At 42.9% G+C, this 15,915-nt stretch overlaps 1 protein-coding gene across 3 annotated transcripts in view; it reads right to left on the reverse strand.

The window, feature by feature from the left end:
* CECR2 (CECR2 histone acetyl-lysine reader) overlaps positions 1-12,039 on the reverse strand; it is a 118,370-nt gene extending 106,331 nt beyond the window's left edge. For all 3 annotated transcript variants that reach the window (XR_014516227.1, XR_014516228.1, XM_083461694.1), the window contains exon 1: positions 9,077-12,039. Coding sequence is in view for 1 of the 3 variants with exons in the window: in XM_083461694.1 (XP_083317820.1) it covers positions 9,077-9,325 (249 nt within the window). In the remaining 2 variants the exon portion in view is untranslated. The remainder of the gene's footprint in view (positions 1-9,076) is intronic.
* Between the last annotated feature and the right edge of the window lie 3,876 nt (positions 12,040-15,915).

Raw genomic sequence — 15,915 nt, forward strand, 5'->3', positions numbered from 1 at the left:
CCTGCTGTATGTCATCAGTGTACTGATGGCACCATGCTTCAAAACCTTTAATGACCACCTTCATACAAATGCTAGAGAGCATTGCGGACAAAATGGTGCCCTGCAGAAACCCATCCCATACAGTTGATCTAGGAGTGGTCAATGGTATCAAAGGCCACTGAGAGATCAAGTAAGTATAATAGTGTCATTTGATATTGTTATCCATCAGGGTGATCAATTCTGATGCAGTTTCCAAACCAGGCCTAAACACAAATATAAATAATCAGTGTCATCCAGAGGCACTTGCAGTTGCTCCACACATTCCTTTTCCACCTCCCTCCCAAAGGAGAGTATATTTAATTTCTGACAGAAGAAATACATAGGGCTGCAATGTAAATTACATTAGTCAAATAATTTCAACTGAATACCTAATAGCTAACTGTTTTATAACAACTGTTAAACTAATGCCTCCCCTCTTGCTCGCTCTTCTAGTGATGATGTACCGTATTTTTCGCTCCATAGGACGCACTTTTTCCCTCCTAAAAAGCAAGGGAAAAAGTCTGTGCGTCTTATGGAGCGAATGTGTGTTCCCTGGAGCCAAATCGCTGTTGTCCTGTGCTCCTGGGCTGCTCTTTGGGGGTGGGGGGAGGAGCCACGGTGCTCTGCCGGCAGCCTCTGCTTTCCCCGAAGTCCCGACAAGGTTTGCAAGCAGCGGGAAGGCTGTGCACTCCCGGGCTGCTCTTTGGGGGTGGGGGGAGGAGCCACGCGGCTCTACCGGCAGCCTCTGCTTTCCCCTGAAGTCCCGACAAGGTTTGCAAGGTTTGCAAGCAGAGGGAAGGCTGTGTGCTGCTGGGGTGCTTTTTGGGGGTGGGGGGAGGAGCCACACTGCTCTGCCTACAGCCTTTGCTTTCCCCTGAAGTCCCGACAAGGTTTGCAAGGTTTGCAAGCAGAGGGAAGATTGTGTGCTGCTGGGGTGCTTTTTGGGGGTGGGGGTGGGGAGCTACACTGCTCTGCCTACAGACTTTGCTTTCCCCTGAAGTCCGGACAAGGTTTGCAAGGTTTGCAAGCAGAGGGAAGGCTGTGTGCTCCTGGGGTGGAGGGTGGGGAGCAGCAAATTGCTGTCTCTCAGTGCCTCCTAATTCAACTGCAAAGGATTGCCTAACTGGATTCTGAGCTCCATTTGAAGTTTACAAATAGTAAGTTTGGGGATTTCTTCAAGTAGCAGTTTTGGGGAAATAGTCATAAATACATGCAAAGCATCTCTACAAACCAGTAATAGTAATTTCAGCTAAAACTGAGCAGGTATCTGGCTCAGGAACAGTTTAAACTGCACAGCTATAACCAGACATCCTGTGTGTGTGGACCATGTTACTAGTAGCTAATCTTTACTGCTGAAAAGAGGCTCTGATATTCCACTCCAACTCTATAATTCATTATACAAATTCTTACAAGTACAGTCCACATATACTAAACCAAAAACATTGTGTTCTCTTGGTATTGAATGGAAGCTATTTATCTGCCCTCTTTTCCTCCTCTGTTCTTTGCTCAGTCACTCCATTTTGAATCTTCCTTTCAAAACAACCATGCCTGTTTTGAGAAAACTTCAGAGATTTAGGAACTGGAGCACAATCATTTGATCTTTAGCATCACAGTATTTTAATATTCTTTTGGAAGCCGCCCAGAGTGGCTGGGGAGGCCCAGCCAGATGGGCGGGGTATAAATAATAAATTATTATTATTATTATTATTATTATTATTATTATTATTATTATTATTATTATTATTATCATCATCATCATCATCATCTTTTTGCTGTTCCTCCATACTCCAAGCACTTCTCATTTGCACAGCCCTGGTTTCTCTCCCTGACTATTAATATTCTTGATTAATAACAGTAAAATGCTCAAATTTTAGTTTTTGTGACTGCTGCCAATACTGACTTCCCAGTGATAATGAAAACAGCTACATTATAATGGAATGTGTCCTTTTTCCATTCTCATCATTATATACCATGGCTCGCTTTAAAGCAGCAAAGTGGACAGGAGCCACACACTTTGCTGTTTTAAATAGTTTAGTACAAAATTTGAGTCAGATTTTTTTTTCTTGTTTTCCTGCTCTAAAAACTTGGTGCGTCTTTTGGTCAGGAGCGTCCTATGGAGCGAAAAATACGGTACATCCAGCAACTCAATTTCCTGTGTAACTCATACTGAAAGCAGAAGTAACTCCAAGCATGGAATTTGGAATGCACAGTACATTATCTCTGTGTATCAACAGACAGAATATGAGGAGGAAAAGGAACAAACCCAGCCAAAATATATCCTTCCTTCCTGTTCGTTATTCTTGTTAATCAGCTTTTTATCCTCAACATGTACCTGTGCCCTGTTCTTCCTGGAAAGGGGGATCAGAACCTTGGCCATGATTTTTTAAATAATAGTTTAAGTCTCTTCAACTACGTCAATACAGCAGTACCCCAGGTTACATGCGCTTCAGGTTACAGACTCCGCTAACCCAGAAATAGTGCTTCAGGTTAAGAACTTTGCTTCAGGATGAGAACAGAAATCGTGCTCCGGCGGCATGCGGCATGGAAGCAGCAGGAGGCCCCATTAGCTAAATTGGTGCTTCAGGTTAAGAACAGGTTCAGGTTAAGAACAAACCTCCGGAACGAATTAAGTACCTAACCCGAGGTACCAATGTAGTGATAATTACTGTCTAACATTTGACAAGTCTATTGCCTAATCTTCAAGATGTATACTTCTAACAACATAAAAGTGAGAATTAATCCAATAAATTGTTGATGTGCCAAGGCATATGATAGTTTCAAGACTGCCATCCAAACTGAAGGGGCTAAAGCTTCAGTTCAAAGCACACTTAACAGGAAGTTTTACTGAACACAGAGAAGCTTACTCTTGAATAAAATGAACAGGATCACACTGTCTGTATAACATGCTGCCTATGCTCTTTTGCATTTTCAGCACTGAAATTACCTAGAAGAGAAGGAATAATGGCTGTGCCAATAAGGGTCATAGAAATTTTCTGTCTATCTGCTGTATCAGTTATGCCAAAGTATCCACAAAGACAAGACTGTTAAGGAGTTTGTCATCTGAAAAACTGTAGAAGCAGAAATAACTCAGAGGCTGTGAAAGAAAGGATAACAACAGGAGGACTCAAAGAAGGAACTTTTGGAAACTCAAGGCAGTAGAAACATAAGATGATTGGATCCCACCGAACTTGAAGCATGGGAAACCCCAACAAAAAATTATAATTTGGCAAAATATTTGGACTTTATGATATGTATTTGTATAATTTGGAATATTTAATGTGATTGGATTGTTAAAATGGAAAACTTAATAAAAATTATTATACATATAAAAAAAGAAAAACTGTAGAAGCAGAAACAGTCCAAGTTCAGGAGCAAGTGTATGTTACTCATTTGTGCTGCCCAAGCTCTATGTGAAGCTTCATTATTTTTTTAGCTGTGGCATCTGAAGCAAGGTGGTGAAGAACTGTTTCCATGGGGCCTGGAAAGACCATACGCATCCATCAGGCCTGCTGGTCCTGTGCCAGGACCACCTTCTAGGTAAGGAGATGGGTTTGACTAATGTCAGCTTCTGCCACTGGCTCAATAAATTTACAGGGTTAAAACAAATGTGTTTCTTGTGTTCGTTACACAACATTGAAAATACAGGCATCAACAAAAGGCTGAAATTCAAGTTACTAAAAAAAGAACATAGCAGACACAATTAGTAGTCTAGAGATGATTTTGTTGTTAGAATGGGTTCTTGCTCTTCCTTCAATGTCTATATTAAACAGCCCTCAACTTTCCCTGTTCCCTCCCCATATATACGTACACACACATCATCCCCTATTTCTGAGAATACAGTTTGACCTCAAGTATGACAAGCTTCAGGTAGAATGGGGACATATATCCTGTGCCCCAAGCCAGATGTGGTCATGGGACTGCCACATAGATGGAGGCATAACTGCTGGTACTATGGAATGCCATTCAATGGAAAATCCATAGTGACACTAAGGTGGATCCTCTAGGGGGGAAATCTGCATGTCAAAAGAGAAACAAAAGAAGAGGAGAATGTCAAAAACACTAAAGAGACCATCATGCTAAGCCTTTAGATATAAAGTGCTCAGCATCCAAAGCTAGTGTAAATGGTTGGGTTATCACCCAAATATTGGTCATTCTATTTAACTCTGCTTCTGTCTGTCAAATGTTCATAATCTCTTGTATTATAGAAATCTCTAAGGACCACTTCATATAACTGTGGCACCACAACAAATAGAAAAGCTACTGAACATAACAAATATACAAAGGACAGGTTCTCTGTTTCATCGATTCAATGAGTGAATCCACTATCAGCTTCACATGTTCATTATGGTTAAGTCATTGGAGCTTACAAGACCTTGTAAAGTGATAAAATGTTTGAGTATATAATCAATAAAATCACTCTTTGCCAATATTTTCAATGTCTTTAATAAATACCACATTTAATATAAATATTCCTAAGAGTAAAAAAGTGCTTCATTCAAATGTTGTTTAACATAAATGGGGTGGGGGAGAGATTTCAGGGAAAAAAACTGTTTTTATTGACATCCCTCTTCCTATGATGGAGAAAATCATACAAATTGCTCTGTGCAAAATGCTTCTCTCCTGACACCTGTAGCCATAGTAGAGAGTTGCAAAAGGGGAAAGTGCTGTCCACAGCTGTAATCCCTGTGGTAGATTAAAACAATGCTGAAGGATATTCCAGACTTTTTATCACTTTACTGGCCCTTTGTTCCTGCCCAACTATAGCACAAAAGTACAAATGGTTGCACCCTCAGCAGTCCATGTTGTGAAGAGTCACAAGAGATTCAATGTACAAGCAATGATGTCAAGTAGAAGCTTTGACATTTATTTTGTCAGCCTCCTTTCTGAAGTTTGAACCCATATGGGACTCCCATGTCTAGAGGGGAAATGGAATTCACCAACCTACCCTGCAGTGTTTCTCTGCCTTCCATCTATCTTTTTACCATCTGTCCTGTCTATAGATTTTCCAGGAAGGGGGGGGGGCTGCACATTCCCAACAGGCTCTTCCTACCCCTTCCTACTCTTCCATTTCCCCCAGATGTGACCCCATTTAGAAGCCATTGCATAAAGTTTATGCAATTGTGCCTCTGTCTCACTTATTTTCAGTGATAACAAACTTCTATTTCATGTCCCACCAAAAAAAGACAAGAGATTCTTATACCCTTTTTACTTCTTGCCAAATAATAGTCTACTCTAAATGAACATGTTAAAAATATAGAGGGAGGAGTTTGGGGAAGGAAAATCAAACACAGCATGACACAAAATCAGAACTTCTTCCCCATCCCCCAAAAGAGGAGGCAGTTGCTCCTCCAGACCATATTAAATGTTTACATTTGACAAGCACCTTCTAGAAACTGAAGTCCAAACTCACTTTTGAAGCAAACCAGATGCTAATTTGGGCTTCCAAAGGTGAAAGGCTAGTGCAATTGCCCTTTATCATTGTAAATTCAAGATCTTTCCCCCTTGCTTCATGTGCTTGGCAAGAGAACCTCCTCTTGAGAGTCTACATCAATAGGTGGGGGAGGGGCCCTCTTTGATAAGGAACTCCATCACTGGGAGATCCTTCCTCCTTTCAAAAATTTAGCACTGCATAAGGGATTCTCTCCAAAATTAACATCCTTCAAAGAGTTTTAAGAATTCTCACATGCTGTTGAACTGAACATCTTTAGAAAGGTGGCTTGCTAACCTTTGAAAATCAGAGGCATCTCATTGCAATTCCTAACCCTCCTAGAATGAATCTAGCTAAAAGGAAGATTAAAGACACATAAATATAATCTTGACGTGCCTCCTCCCAGTTGTACCATTCACATCCAAAATATTCAGCACAGTACTGTGGTGACAATTATTCAAAATAATAGCAGGCACACTTAAGCACATTCCTAGGAAAGACCTGTGCATGTCTAATTGTTGGGCTGTGATTGATGGTCAGTCACACCTACAAAATGTATTAGATCAGAAGATGGAATGCATTGTGAAAATTAGTCACAAGATTCTGCTACAGTGAATAGGTGTTGGTGGCAGTGCAAATTCATCCCAAATTTATATTGTGCTCCCTACAAAAGTATTTAGAAACTGAATCACTAATAGTATATACCTCTTAAAGGGTTGCTTTGAACCAACAATTCTCAAAAGTTCAGTACAGAATTATGAATACATGCATGCTTCCGTCAGTAGGTTGAAGAATCGCATCCCCTGCCTTAGAAATGGCCAGTGTCCAAGAAGACACAGCAATTAAGAACCTGAGGGCAAGTGACATTTTAAAAAGGGGGAAAAGTGAACAGATTCTTTATTATTCCTTCAGGGAGCAATGTAACTTATACTCATTTCTGTCTAGCTAGCTTCCACCCTGCTTTCCTCAAGTTTTCAGTCAAGAATGATACTTGTATAGGTCACAAAAGACCAAACTCCTCCTAGCACTGCCACCATTTTGAGTAGTGAATGTGTTTTCTATAATTCCAAAGTGCTGTCCATTACATACATATTTTATAGAATCATAGAATTGTACAGGGTCATCTAGTCCAACCACCTCCAATGCAGGAATCTCAACTAAAAGCATCCATGTCAGATGGCCATCCAACTTCTGCTTAAAAATCAACAGTGAAGGAGAGTCCACCACCTTCTGAAGTATTATAATACTTAGCAGGATAGAAATGCTTCAGCTGATATGACAGTCTGCAATGTTAAAGTAGCAATATCCCAGTTTCTAATAGGCTTCTAAAGATCTTTACATGTTGACACACATCCTTTTCATTTGTTTTCCAAATCCTGCATCGCAGTAATAATTGAACAGCAGTACCAACCCACCCTTTTAGACATCACACCCCAACTACTTAATATTTCACGTTTGCAATTTCCCTTAGACTCTCTTAGACTGGAAATCAACCTCTGGTTCTTGGCAAGAACAGTCTTTGATGTACACTTTAAAGTTTGAAAGAGCATCAGAGGCACCAAAGTTGTTACATCTGCTATAAACAGATGGCAAACCCCAGGTTTAATCACATTGGCCTAAGCTGCTTAGGATCTTGGGAGTATGAGCCAGAGCCTCTGGGAGGTCTGTTGTGGGTACAATCTCTCTTTCTTTCTTTCTCTCTCTCTCTCTCTCTCACACACTCACACTCACACACACACACACAACGTTCTTCCATCTGAACTCATTATCCATATTTATTGAATTCTACAACACACCACAAGAAGGAGTAAGGTCACCGCCTCAAGTTGCTGCACTTTTATCTGTAACATTCAACACTGAAAAAGTACATAGCATTGTATTTTAAGGGTGTGCACTGAAACAAACGGGTGAGCAACTACTTCAAAAAACCCATTGTAATACTGAACTGATTGACAAAATACCCCAAATTCCAGAAAAGGGTCACTAAAAACTATAAAACTGAGAGACAAGTGTAGCTTTCTAATTGTAGCAATATAGTAGTATCAAAGTATTTTTCTGCCACTTGCATGATTATCCGTTTACTGAACCTGAGCCCTATGAACTAAGCAGATTTCCGAACTTTATTTGAATTAATGTAAACTTGCTGCCACTCTTTAAACAGAATAGATCCAAACTCCTGAGAATACTGAAAATGAGTGGAGAATGGGGGGGGGGGGCTGAACACACACACGCACCCTTCTGGATTGTCACAAAGCTCAGAGCTCGATTGTCACAAAGCCCCAGGGCAGCATGTGGCACCTCCATCACAAGCAGGCAGAAGTAAAACTCCATTCTCTCCTACTCATCCTTTCCCTGAAGGGATAATGGCAGCAAAACAACAAACTCTTCCAAGCTATCAGTCAGGGCCACCAAAGGAGGGGGGAGGGAGAGGAAGGACAGAGATCAGCACTGTCCTTTCCTACGGGGACTGGGGGATCTAACAGTCTCTTTCCTTCCTCCCTTGGCCAATATGGGAGCTTGGGGAAAGGGAGAGGGCAACAAAAGGGGTGTTTTTAGAATTAGGAACAACCTCCCCCCAGTTTACTGGTGAGTAGACGGGTAAAACAATACGTTCGAGGTAATAGACTGACGGAGCCCGTTTTGGTTTAGCAGTGTTTGTAGCAATTCAGATCGGTCTTGATTCAGTCCTCCACCGGTCTCGCACACTTCGGGTCCTGGTGGAACAGGCAAGGACGGATCCCGACCAACCCACCCACCCCTCCTTCCTTGGTTTTGCAACGACTCTCTTAATCACGGCTGTTATCTTCCCAGGGGGAAGGATTGTGAAGGCTGGTGTGGCCATCATCCCCACCCCCACCACTCATTTGTTAGATACCCTCGATACGTACAAAAATTAAGAGGTGAAAAACAAAACAAACATGTACTTTGTCGCAGTTCTCCATCTATGTGTAACTAATTCTGCCTCCACCCCTTGCCCTCCAGCAACTGCACGTCCTCCGATTCATCAATCGCTAAAAGTACTTTGGAGACCAAGCATGCACCAGCCATTTCAGTGCAACCGTGAATATTTACTCAGAAGTAAGTCCTACTAGCTTCAACGGGGCTTACTCCAAGATAAGTGAGAGAAGGATGGCAAAGCCACCCAGGAAGGGTTAAGAGCATGATTACCGGCACTTTTAAAAATGAAATTAATAATTTTTTTTAAGAAATCCGTTAGAACGGGTGAAAACATTCAGCCAACATCCCTTTCTGAAGAAGGATCAATATCGAACTCGCCGAACAAAACTCTCATGTCTTAAAAGAAAATTGGGCAGACAATAACAAGTAGGGGGTGGGCGGGTCGCAGTTGCTCTCTCTCTCTCTCTCTCACTCTCTCTCTCTCTCACACACACACACACAGCACACTGACCCTAAAAGCCTTCCGGCTAAGGAGAGAGCGAGAGAAGGCAGGCAAAACAGAGGCGAGCGGAGTTATTGTCCCGTCCCATCCCTCCTTCTCCTCGAGGGGGAGGCGGGGCCGCCGGATCTTTCGGCCGGTCCCATTTATCGACCGAGCGGGTCCCTCTCTCTTTTCCACTTCATCTTTTAATGTTATTATTATTATTATTATTATTTCGGAGCCCGACTCACCTCGATCTCGAAGTCGGGCAGTCGGAAAGCGGTCCTGAAGAGGGAGCAGAAGTGAGCGATGGCCGGCACTTCCCACCAAGAGCGCAGCTCGCTCAAGAGACCGGCCGCCGCCGCCGTCGCTGCCGCCGCCGTCCCCTCCGGATCTCCGCTCGCGGCTGCCGAAGCGGCAGAAGCAGCAGTAGCAGCCGCCGAGACCACCACCACTCCTCCTCCGCCGCCACCACAACCACCGTCCTCCTCCGGGCACATCGCCCCTTTCCCCAGCGCCCCTCAGAGACCGCTGCTTTGCCGGTGTCCGCCGCGAGAGAGACGGGGGTGGGTCTCCTCCTTTTCCTCCCCACCCCGACCGAAAGGACTCTCTTTTTCTCTCTCTCTCGCCCTCAGCCTCTCTCAGCAGCCGCAGCTGCCCCCTCCGCGCCGACTCCTCCGCATGGGGCTTGTCCGGGCTGGCGCCTCCTCAGCCGCCGCCTCCTGCTCCTCCTCCCTCGCCTGCTCGCGGGTCTCTAAGGCAGGCGGGGGCGGCGCTGCTGCTGGAGGCTGCCGCCACACGGACCCATCTTCCACCTTCACCTCAGGTCGCCGCTACTGCCCCGTCCATACAATGTATATTTATAGATATTATTTTATATATATAAAAGGAGAAGGAGAAACTGCGCTTCAACCAGCCGGGGAAACAGATGGGGCTTAGGAAGGGGGGGGGGAAAGGGCGCTGAGGGCGGGTGAGAGCGACTCGTGCGGACGCGATGCGAGGAGGGTGGCGACGACGGGGGGACGGTTGTCGAGCGCGCGACGGTGAGAGGCGGGGTCCGAAAGGAGAAAGAAGGCGTGTCTGCGCGAGCAGGGGGCGGGGTCCCGCCGGCAGGGCGCGCGGGGGAGGAGGAACAGTATTTGTATGGAAGGAGGCATCAAACTCCTCTCATGCGTTGGGACGGGGGGGGGGAGGCGGGAGTATAGCCAAGAGAGGCAGGAGGAGGAGCCTATGGGCGAACTTTTTAGACGAGCGGAGGAGCCCGCGCGCGAGTCGTGGGAGGAAGGGGCGGAGCTTCGAGAGCGAATCGTGTGGCGAAAATAGGCTTCTTGAGAGCCGTTAAAAGGCTCGTGAGCGCAAGTTAAAAAAAGGGGGGGGAGGAGCCGGCATTGGGAAGCTCTCCGCGCACGAGGCGTAGGCGGGGCTGCTCTTTATCATAACAACACCTTCGCCCCGCCTTTTTTCCTGCGGGCAGCCAATTGGGGACCTCGTGCTGGGCGGGGCTCTTGATTAAAGCGTTCCCTGTGGCTCACGAAAGAAGGGGGGATTCTCTTTTTGTAGGCGAAGGAGGTTGGCGGAGGCGGAGTTTTCTCTCTTCGAAATTTAGTTACGCTCTGAGCACCTCAGTAGTTCAGAGCCGCTTACCCGATGGGTCCTCTGCTGTAGGAGGGAGGGAGGCCCTGCTTTTTTGCATTCTCAGAGGATTTTGAGTCAGGAATTCAGTTAGTGGAGCTTTTATTTTATTTTTATTTCTCGGATTCCGTGAGATATATATATATTTTAGGGCTTCTTTCTGTGAAGATTTTTAGCCTTCGCAAATTATGCCTTGAGGTCTTTTTGTAACTTGGAGGCTAAGCGATCCTGTTACTCAGTGGTTGTGATACCATTCTTCGCTTCCTTTTGTTTTGTTTTTTACTTGGTTATTGTTCATCTCTGATTTTTAGCCGAACGAAACGTGAAATTATAAAAGGGTTGAAATGACCCTGCTTCGCAGCCTGTGCTACAAAACTAAATTGCTTAGGCTTCAAGTGGTTTTATTTCCCAGATTATGTATAGGATTTTAAGCCTCGGAGCGCATGTGGTAACTGGTAGTGCGCAAGTCTTTGCGTGGCTAAAAGGAACGTCTTGCTGGGCGTATTTGATCCAAGAGTTTCCTTCTCTCTGCTTGGAGGAGGAGATTTCTGACAAATACTGTACTGCAAGGAGTAAATGGTGTGTGTATTGCAGTTTTGGCAAAGTTGCCGTTCATATACAGGATTGATATATAGTATTCCTCACTGTTGTACTTTCAATTGGGGGAAGTAGTTATAGGGGAGAGTGTCCCGTTTCCCCCACTTCAAAACGTGCTTGTGGTTTATAATCCATGTTGGTGATTTCGAATACAGAACTCCGGGATTATAAATTTCTCTGCAGTCGTTACATGAAATCTTTGGGTTTACAGAGTCTAAATGGGAACTAAGCACACCTTTTTTTAAAAAAAATCCAGAACAGAATTGGGAGTGCTTAAAACCCGCTTGTTTATTTAAGTGAACGTCTTGGATTGTATCACTCAGCTTTTAAACGTGAAAACAGTTCTTGTGTACTTTAAAACGAACAAATTTCTTGTGGCGTAATTTAGTGTTTGCGGACTGAAAGCCACTTCATCAGATATAAGAAATAAAGTTTCACTGTGTTTTTATGTTTTGTTTGCGGAAGAGTCTGAGCTCTGCCTTCTTTGTGGAGATGCTGCGTTGATGCTTCCTACTTCAAACTAGCAGCCTCTGTTAATGAATGTTTCTCTCCTGAAAGCTATTTACACTCCTCCATCAGGAAGTAATAATAATTCGTTGTAAACTAGCAGCTGTTTTTCAGCCAGAATGTGTTATCAAGTGGAAAATAAACTATAAACAAACCTAAGTGTCTAGAATTTTAGGAGTTTTCAGTTGTTGCTTCAAAACTTGTACAGTATTTGTAGTTTACTTTAAAAACTTAAATTACTGACAATCCAGAAAAAAGTGTGTCTGTTTCTCCATTGAACATCTGCATCTAGATCTCAGGCAGCTGCTCAGCTAGATATATTTATAACCGTTTTGAACAACCAACAAATCCTCAAACCTAACTGTACACGTACACGCCCACACACCCCTGGCGTTGTTGAAAGCAGTGTGAATAAAGAAAATATGAATTGGAATTTTAGAAAGCAAATCTGTGCAGAAAGTGAATTCGGTGCTATAGCAATCCAAAGCAGATACTGACCCCTCCATAAAGACAGAGGTTATACTGCTTGAGAAAGTACCACTTGTTACAAAAGGGCTAGACCAGCTTTTGTGCTCAATAATAATTTTACACTGTTGACACCTTTTTCAATTTAAGTTGTTGTTTTGAATAAGGCATTTTATTCATCTCCTATAAAAACACCAAAAAAGAACAGACACCCCAAACCTTAGAATACAAAAGTTCCCAAAATAAATTCATTGCAAGAACAAGAAAACAGTCTGCTTTAAAATGTCCCAAGCCTGTGCAATAACACTGGATTTGGTATGAGCTTTTGTGTGCATGCACACTTCTTCAGATACCATGCACACGAAAGCTCATACCAAGAACTAACTTAGTTGGTCTTTAAGGTGCTACTGGAAGGAATTTTTTTATTTTGACTATGGCAGACCAACACGGCTACCTATGTAACTGGATTTGGATAAGAGTTGATGGGCAGGTTTCTTCTGCTCTTCAAGAAGAGGAGTATCTAAGAATAATACTAAGATTAATACTTCTGCCTTCCAAAACAGAAGCAAAGTAATTGTCATAGCGATCTGATACTATACCATTGTTGATAGCACCGCTGAAATCTGTGGAGTTTCACTTCCAAATTGAAGAGCATAAGTGCAACTTCACTGGGAGGAAGGATGGAATAAAAATAAATTGAATAATACTTAGAAGTATTGAATTCAGAGGGACTTAAATTCCTTGTAGGGGTGCATAATATTTCAGATGTAATCACTGAATGGACTGCATAATGCAGGAAGTGTCTTCCTCACACATTATGCAGTCTGATCCTACACAACTTTTTTAGTGATAGCCACATTGTTTACATGCAACTTTTTCCAGGTTAGTATGCATAGATTTAAAGCTTGAGAATGGGAGAAAGCCCCATGGCTGTGCAGTTCAATGGGGCTTCCTTCATCAGGTTTGGTGGCATTCCTTTCCAAGCAAACCACTCCCTCTAATAAATAATTCAAGTAGTCAATGGAACACATTTTTTTTCTTAAGGGACCTAAGGGACAAACATATTTCCTGGTCCCTCCTACACAAAATCCCCATTCAGTTATGAGCATGCTTAGTAGCCATGGTGTAATCTGGATCACTTGGAAAAGAAAAATGGAAAATGAGGGACTAAACTGAGTGTCCTGGAAGAGGATGTAGTTAGCTGGAACCCTGAACAGGAGCTCTCCTCTTAAGAGGAGAGGGCGCACTGCAATATCCTGTTACCAGTTCCACTTGTATGTCAGAATTGTTAAACTTACTGCTGTGGATGTAAGAACTCTGGAATGCTAAAAATACTTCTGGTAATTTAAGCTGTTATTCCAGAATTAAAATGAAATTGGAGTGCAGTTAAGTTAAAATTCAAGTTACTCACCAAAGCTGCATCTGACTGCCCTTTTAAACTGAGTGAGGAACTAGGAACAAACTTCAGCCTCATGAGAAGTCCCGGACTCTACTCAGACTTCAATGTCACTTTTATTATATTAACAAATTCACTCTTGGAGTGAGAGCCAATGTGATGGTGAAATACATGAGCTACAACCTGAAAAGCTCCTGTTTCAAAGTTCATTTCAGCTGTCGGCAGCCTTAGAGAAGCTGGTTTTGTTTTGTTTTTAAAGTGTTGAGTCACACTTAATTTTGTTACAGGACACCAACTATAACATGTATTTCAAACAGCCAGGTTTTCAAGCAATACAGTGGCACCTCCAGTTATGAACTGAATTTGTTCCAGAGGTCCGTTTTCCTAACCTGAAAACGTTCTTAACCTGAGGCACGCTTTTGCTAATGGGGCGCATCCCGGGGCAAAGTTCGCTACCAGGAGCACCTACTTCTGGGTTAGCGGAGCTCGTTACCTGAAGTGTTTGTAAGGAGGATGGTACGTAACCCGAGGTTCCACTGTATTTTCCTGTTCATAACTTCTGTATATGTTGCATGGAAACCTGAGCACTTAAAACTTGTGTCATGTGTTTGGGCCATATTTTGTACTTTGGTATCTGTACCCAACTACAAAAACTCTGAATCTGGTCCTCAGTCTCCCCCAATGCCAGCTTACATTGTCTTTTTTTTTTTGTATGTCTTTATTTACTCTCTGAAAACTGTACAAGAGACCCTCTTAAGAATATTAGGGGGGTGGGCAAGGGAAGGACTAGTCCATGTGAAAAATAAGCATAATATTTTAGCTGCAGTTCATTCATTTTCATTCCTGTTGTTAAAAAAAGTGTGCCTAGACATTCCATTGTTGTGCCCATAACCTAGGTTTAAAGTGCCATTTAGCTCCTAGCTTTCATATCTGTTTCTAACACTGATTGCATGGTGTCCAAAAAGAACCAGGATTTTTTTGGTGGCATTTTCTGCCATCATCCTTGAATCATTCTAGGCACTGGCTCCCACCAAAGTTCTCTGTGGCAAAGGAGTGGGGCTGAGAAGCTGGAGCTTGTTTCAGCCTATGATGGAAGCAGCCTTCCCTTGCTGGCAGTTGCCAGGTAACAGCTCCCACCAAGGTCCTCAGAGACTAGTGAGTGTGGCTGAGCTAGCAACAGGCCTTTGGGGGCAAGGAAGTGAACCTAAGCAGCTGGATCTTGCTCAGCCCCTGGTGGAAGCAATCTTCCCTTGCTGCTTCCTCCCTTCTTCATGTTATTGTATTGTACAATAAGTGATGATCAGAAGTAAACATTTTGAACTGTCTTCTATAGTGTTTAACAAATAGAACGTCATTATCCACCAAATTTAAGCACTTATTGACTTCAGTTAACAATTTAAGCACATAACACCCAGTGAAATAAAAATGCTTAAATTTTGACTGGATCATGCCCATAGATGTTTTTCTTCTTAATGGTCACTACTTTTGTGGCTCAGTAATGTTGGCATCTACAACAGGTGAGGTTCTGTAGAAGAAAGTTTTGACTTGACAGAGGAATCAGTATCTTATACTATCAAGCTTTGCAAATGCCAGAGAAATAGTATGTTGGATATCATGCGGAGATGGAATGAACTGGGAAATACAATTTTGGCAGTAACATTTAAAATAAAAAATGATGTGTACAAGTGAGACAGGAGCTCTTGTTTACCCCTTCTCATAACACAGGATTAAGAGGCCATCTACTGCTATTGAAAGGCAACAAATTTAAAATGATAAAAGGAAATACTTCACACAGTGCACAATTAACATGTGGAATTCATTATCCTAAGATATTGCTAAGGCCAAGAGTTTAGTAGGTTTGAAAAAAGGAGCAGACATTTATATGGCTATTGAGACCATCTGTGGCTACATTAGATGGGATGAAAAACGTTTTTTTCTAAGGGATATAAAAATCCTCCTGCTTTAAGGCATAGAATAACAACTTACTGATGGTGGGGATTAGAGAGCAACTTCCCTTTTTGTGCAGGTTCTTTGGTAATTGTCCATTCTAGGATTTTATGCACTTTTCTTTGAATCATGTGGTCCTGGCAGCTGGCAGCAAAGGGATTCTAAATTAGCAGACCTACCATCCATCGTTATAGTGTTCCTAGTATGATGGGAATTACAAGGGCTGCTATACTGCTGTGGATAAACACTACTATGCGTACTGAGCTGTAACATAAGAGTAAATGACAGCATTCCTAAGACTCAAGTCTGGCTGACTTATAAATGTTACACCTCCAATAGAGATCCAGCAATTCTGCTCTCTTCTCAAAGTGTCCACTTCAAAATATGCGGGGGGGGGGGGGAGCTGGCTATTATTTACCTGTAACCATTGTTGTGTTGTTTTCCCCCAATTATGCACATGATTTGCTTTTTTAAAGAACCCAGCCTGAGAGAGCTGATTCACATGCACACAAAATGTCAGGCTGAAATGATCATGTCCCTATTTGG

Source organism: Podarcis liolepis (assembly GCF_965112155.1).
Source record: "Podarcis liolepis genome assembly, chromosome: 10".
Classification (NCBI taxonomy): Eukaryota; Metazoa; Chordata; class Lepidosauria; order Squamata; family Lacertidae; genus Podarcis; species Podarcis liolepis.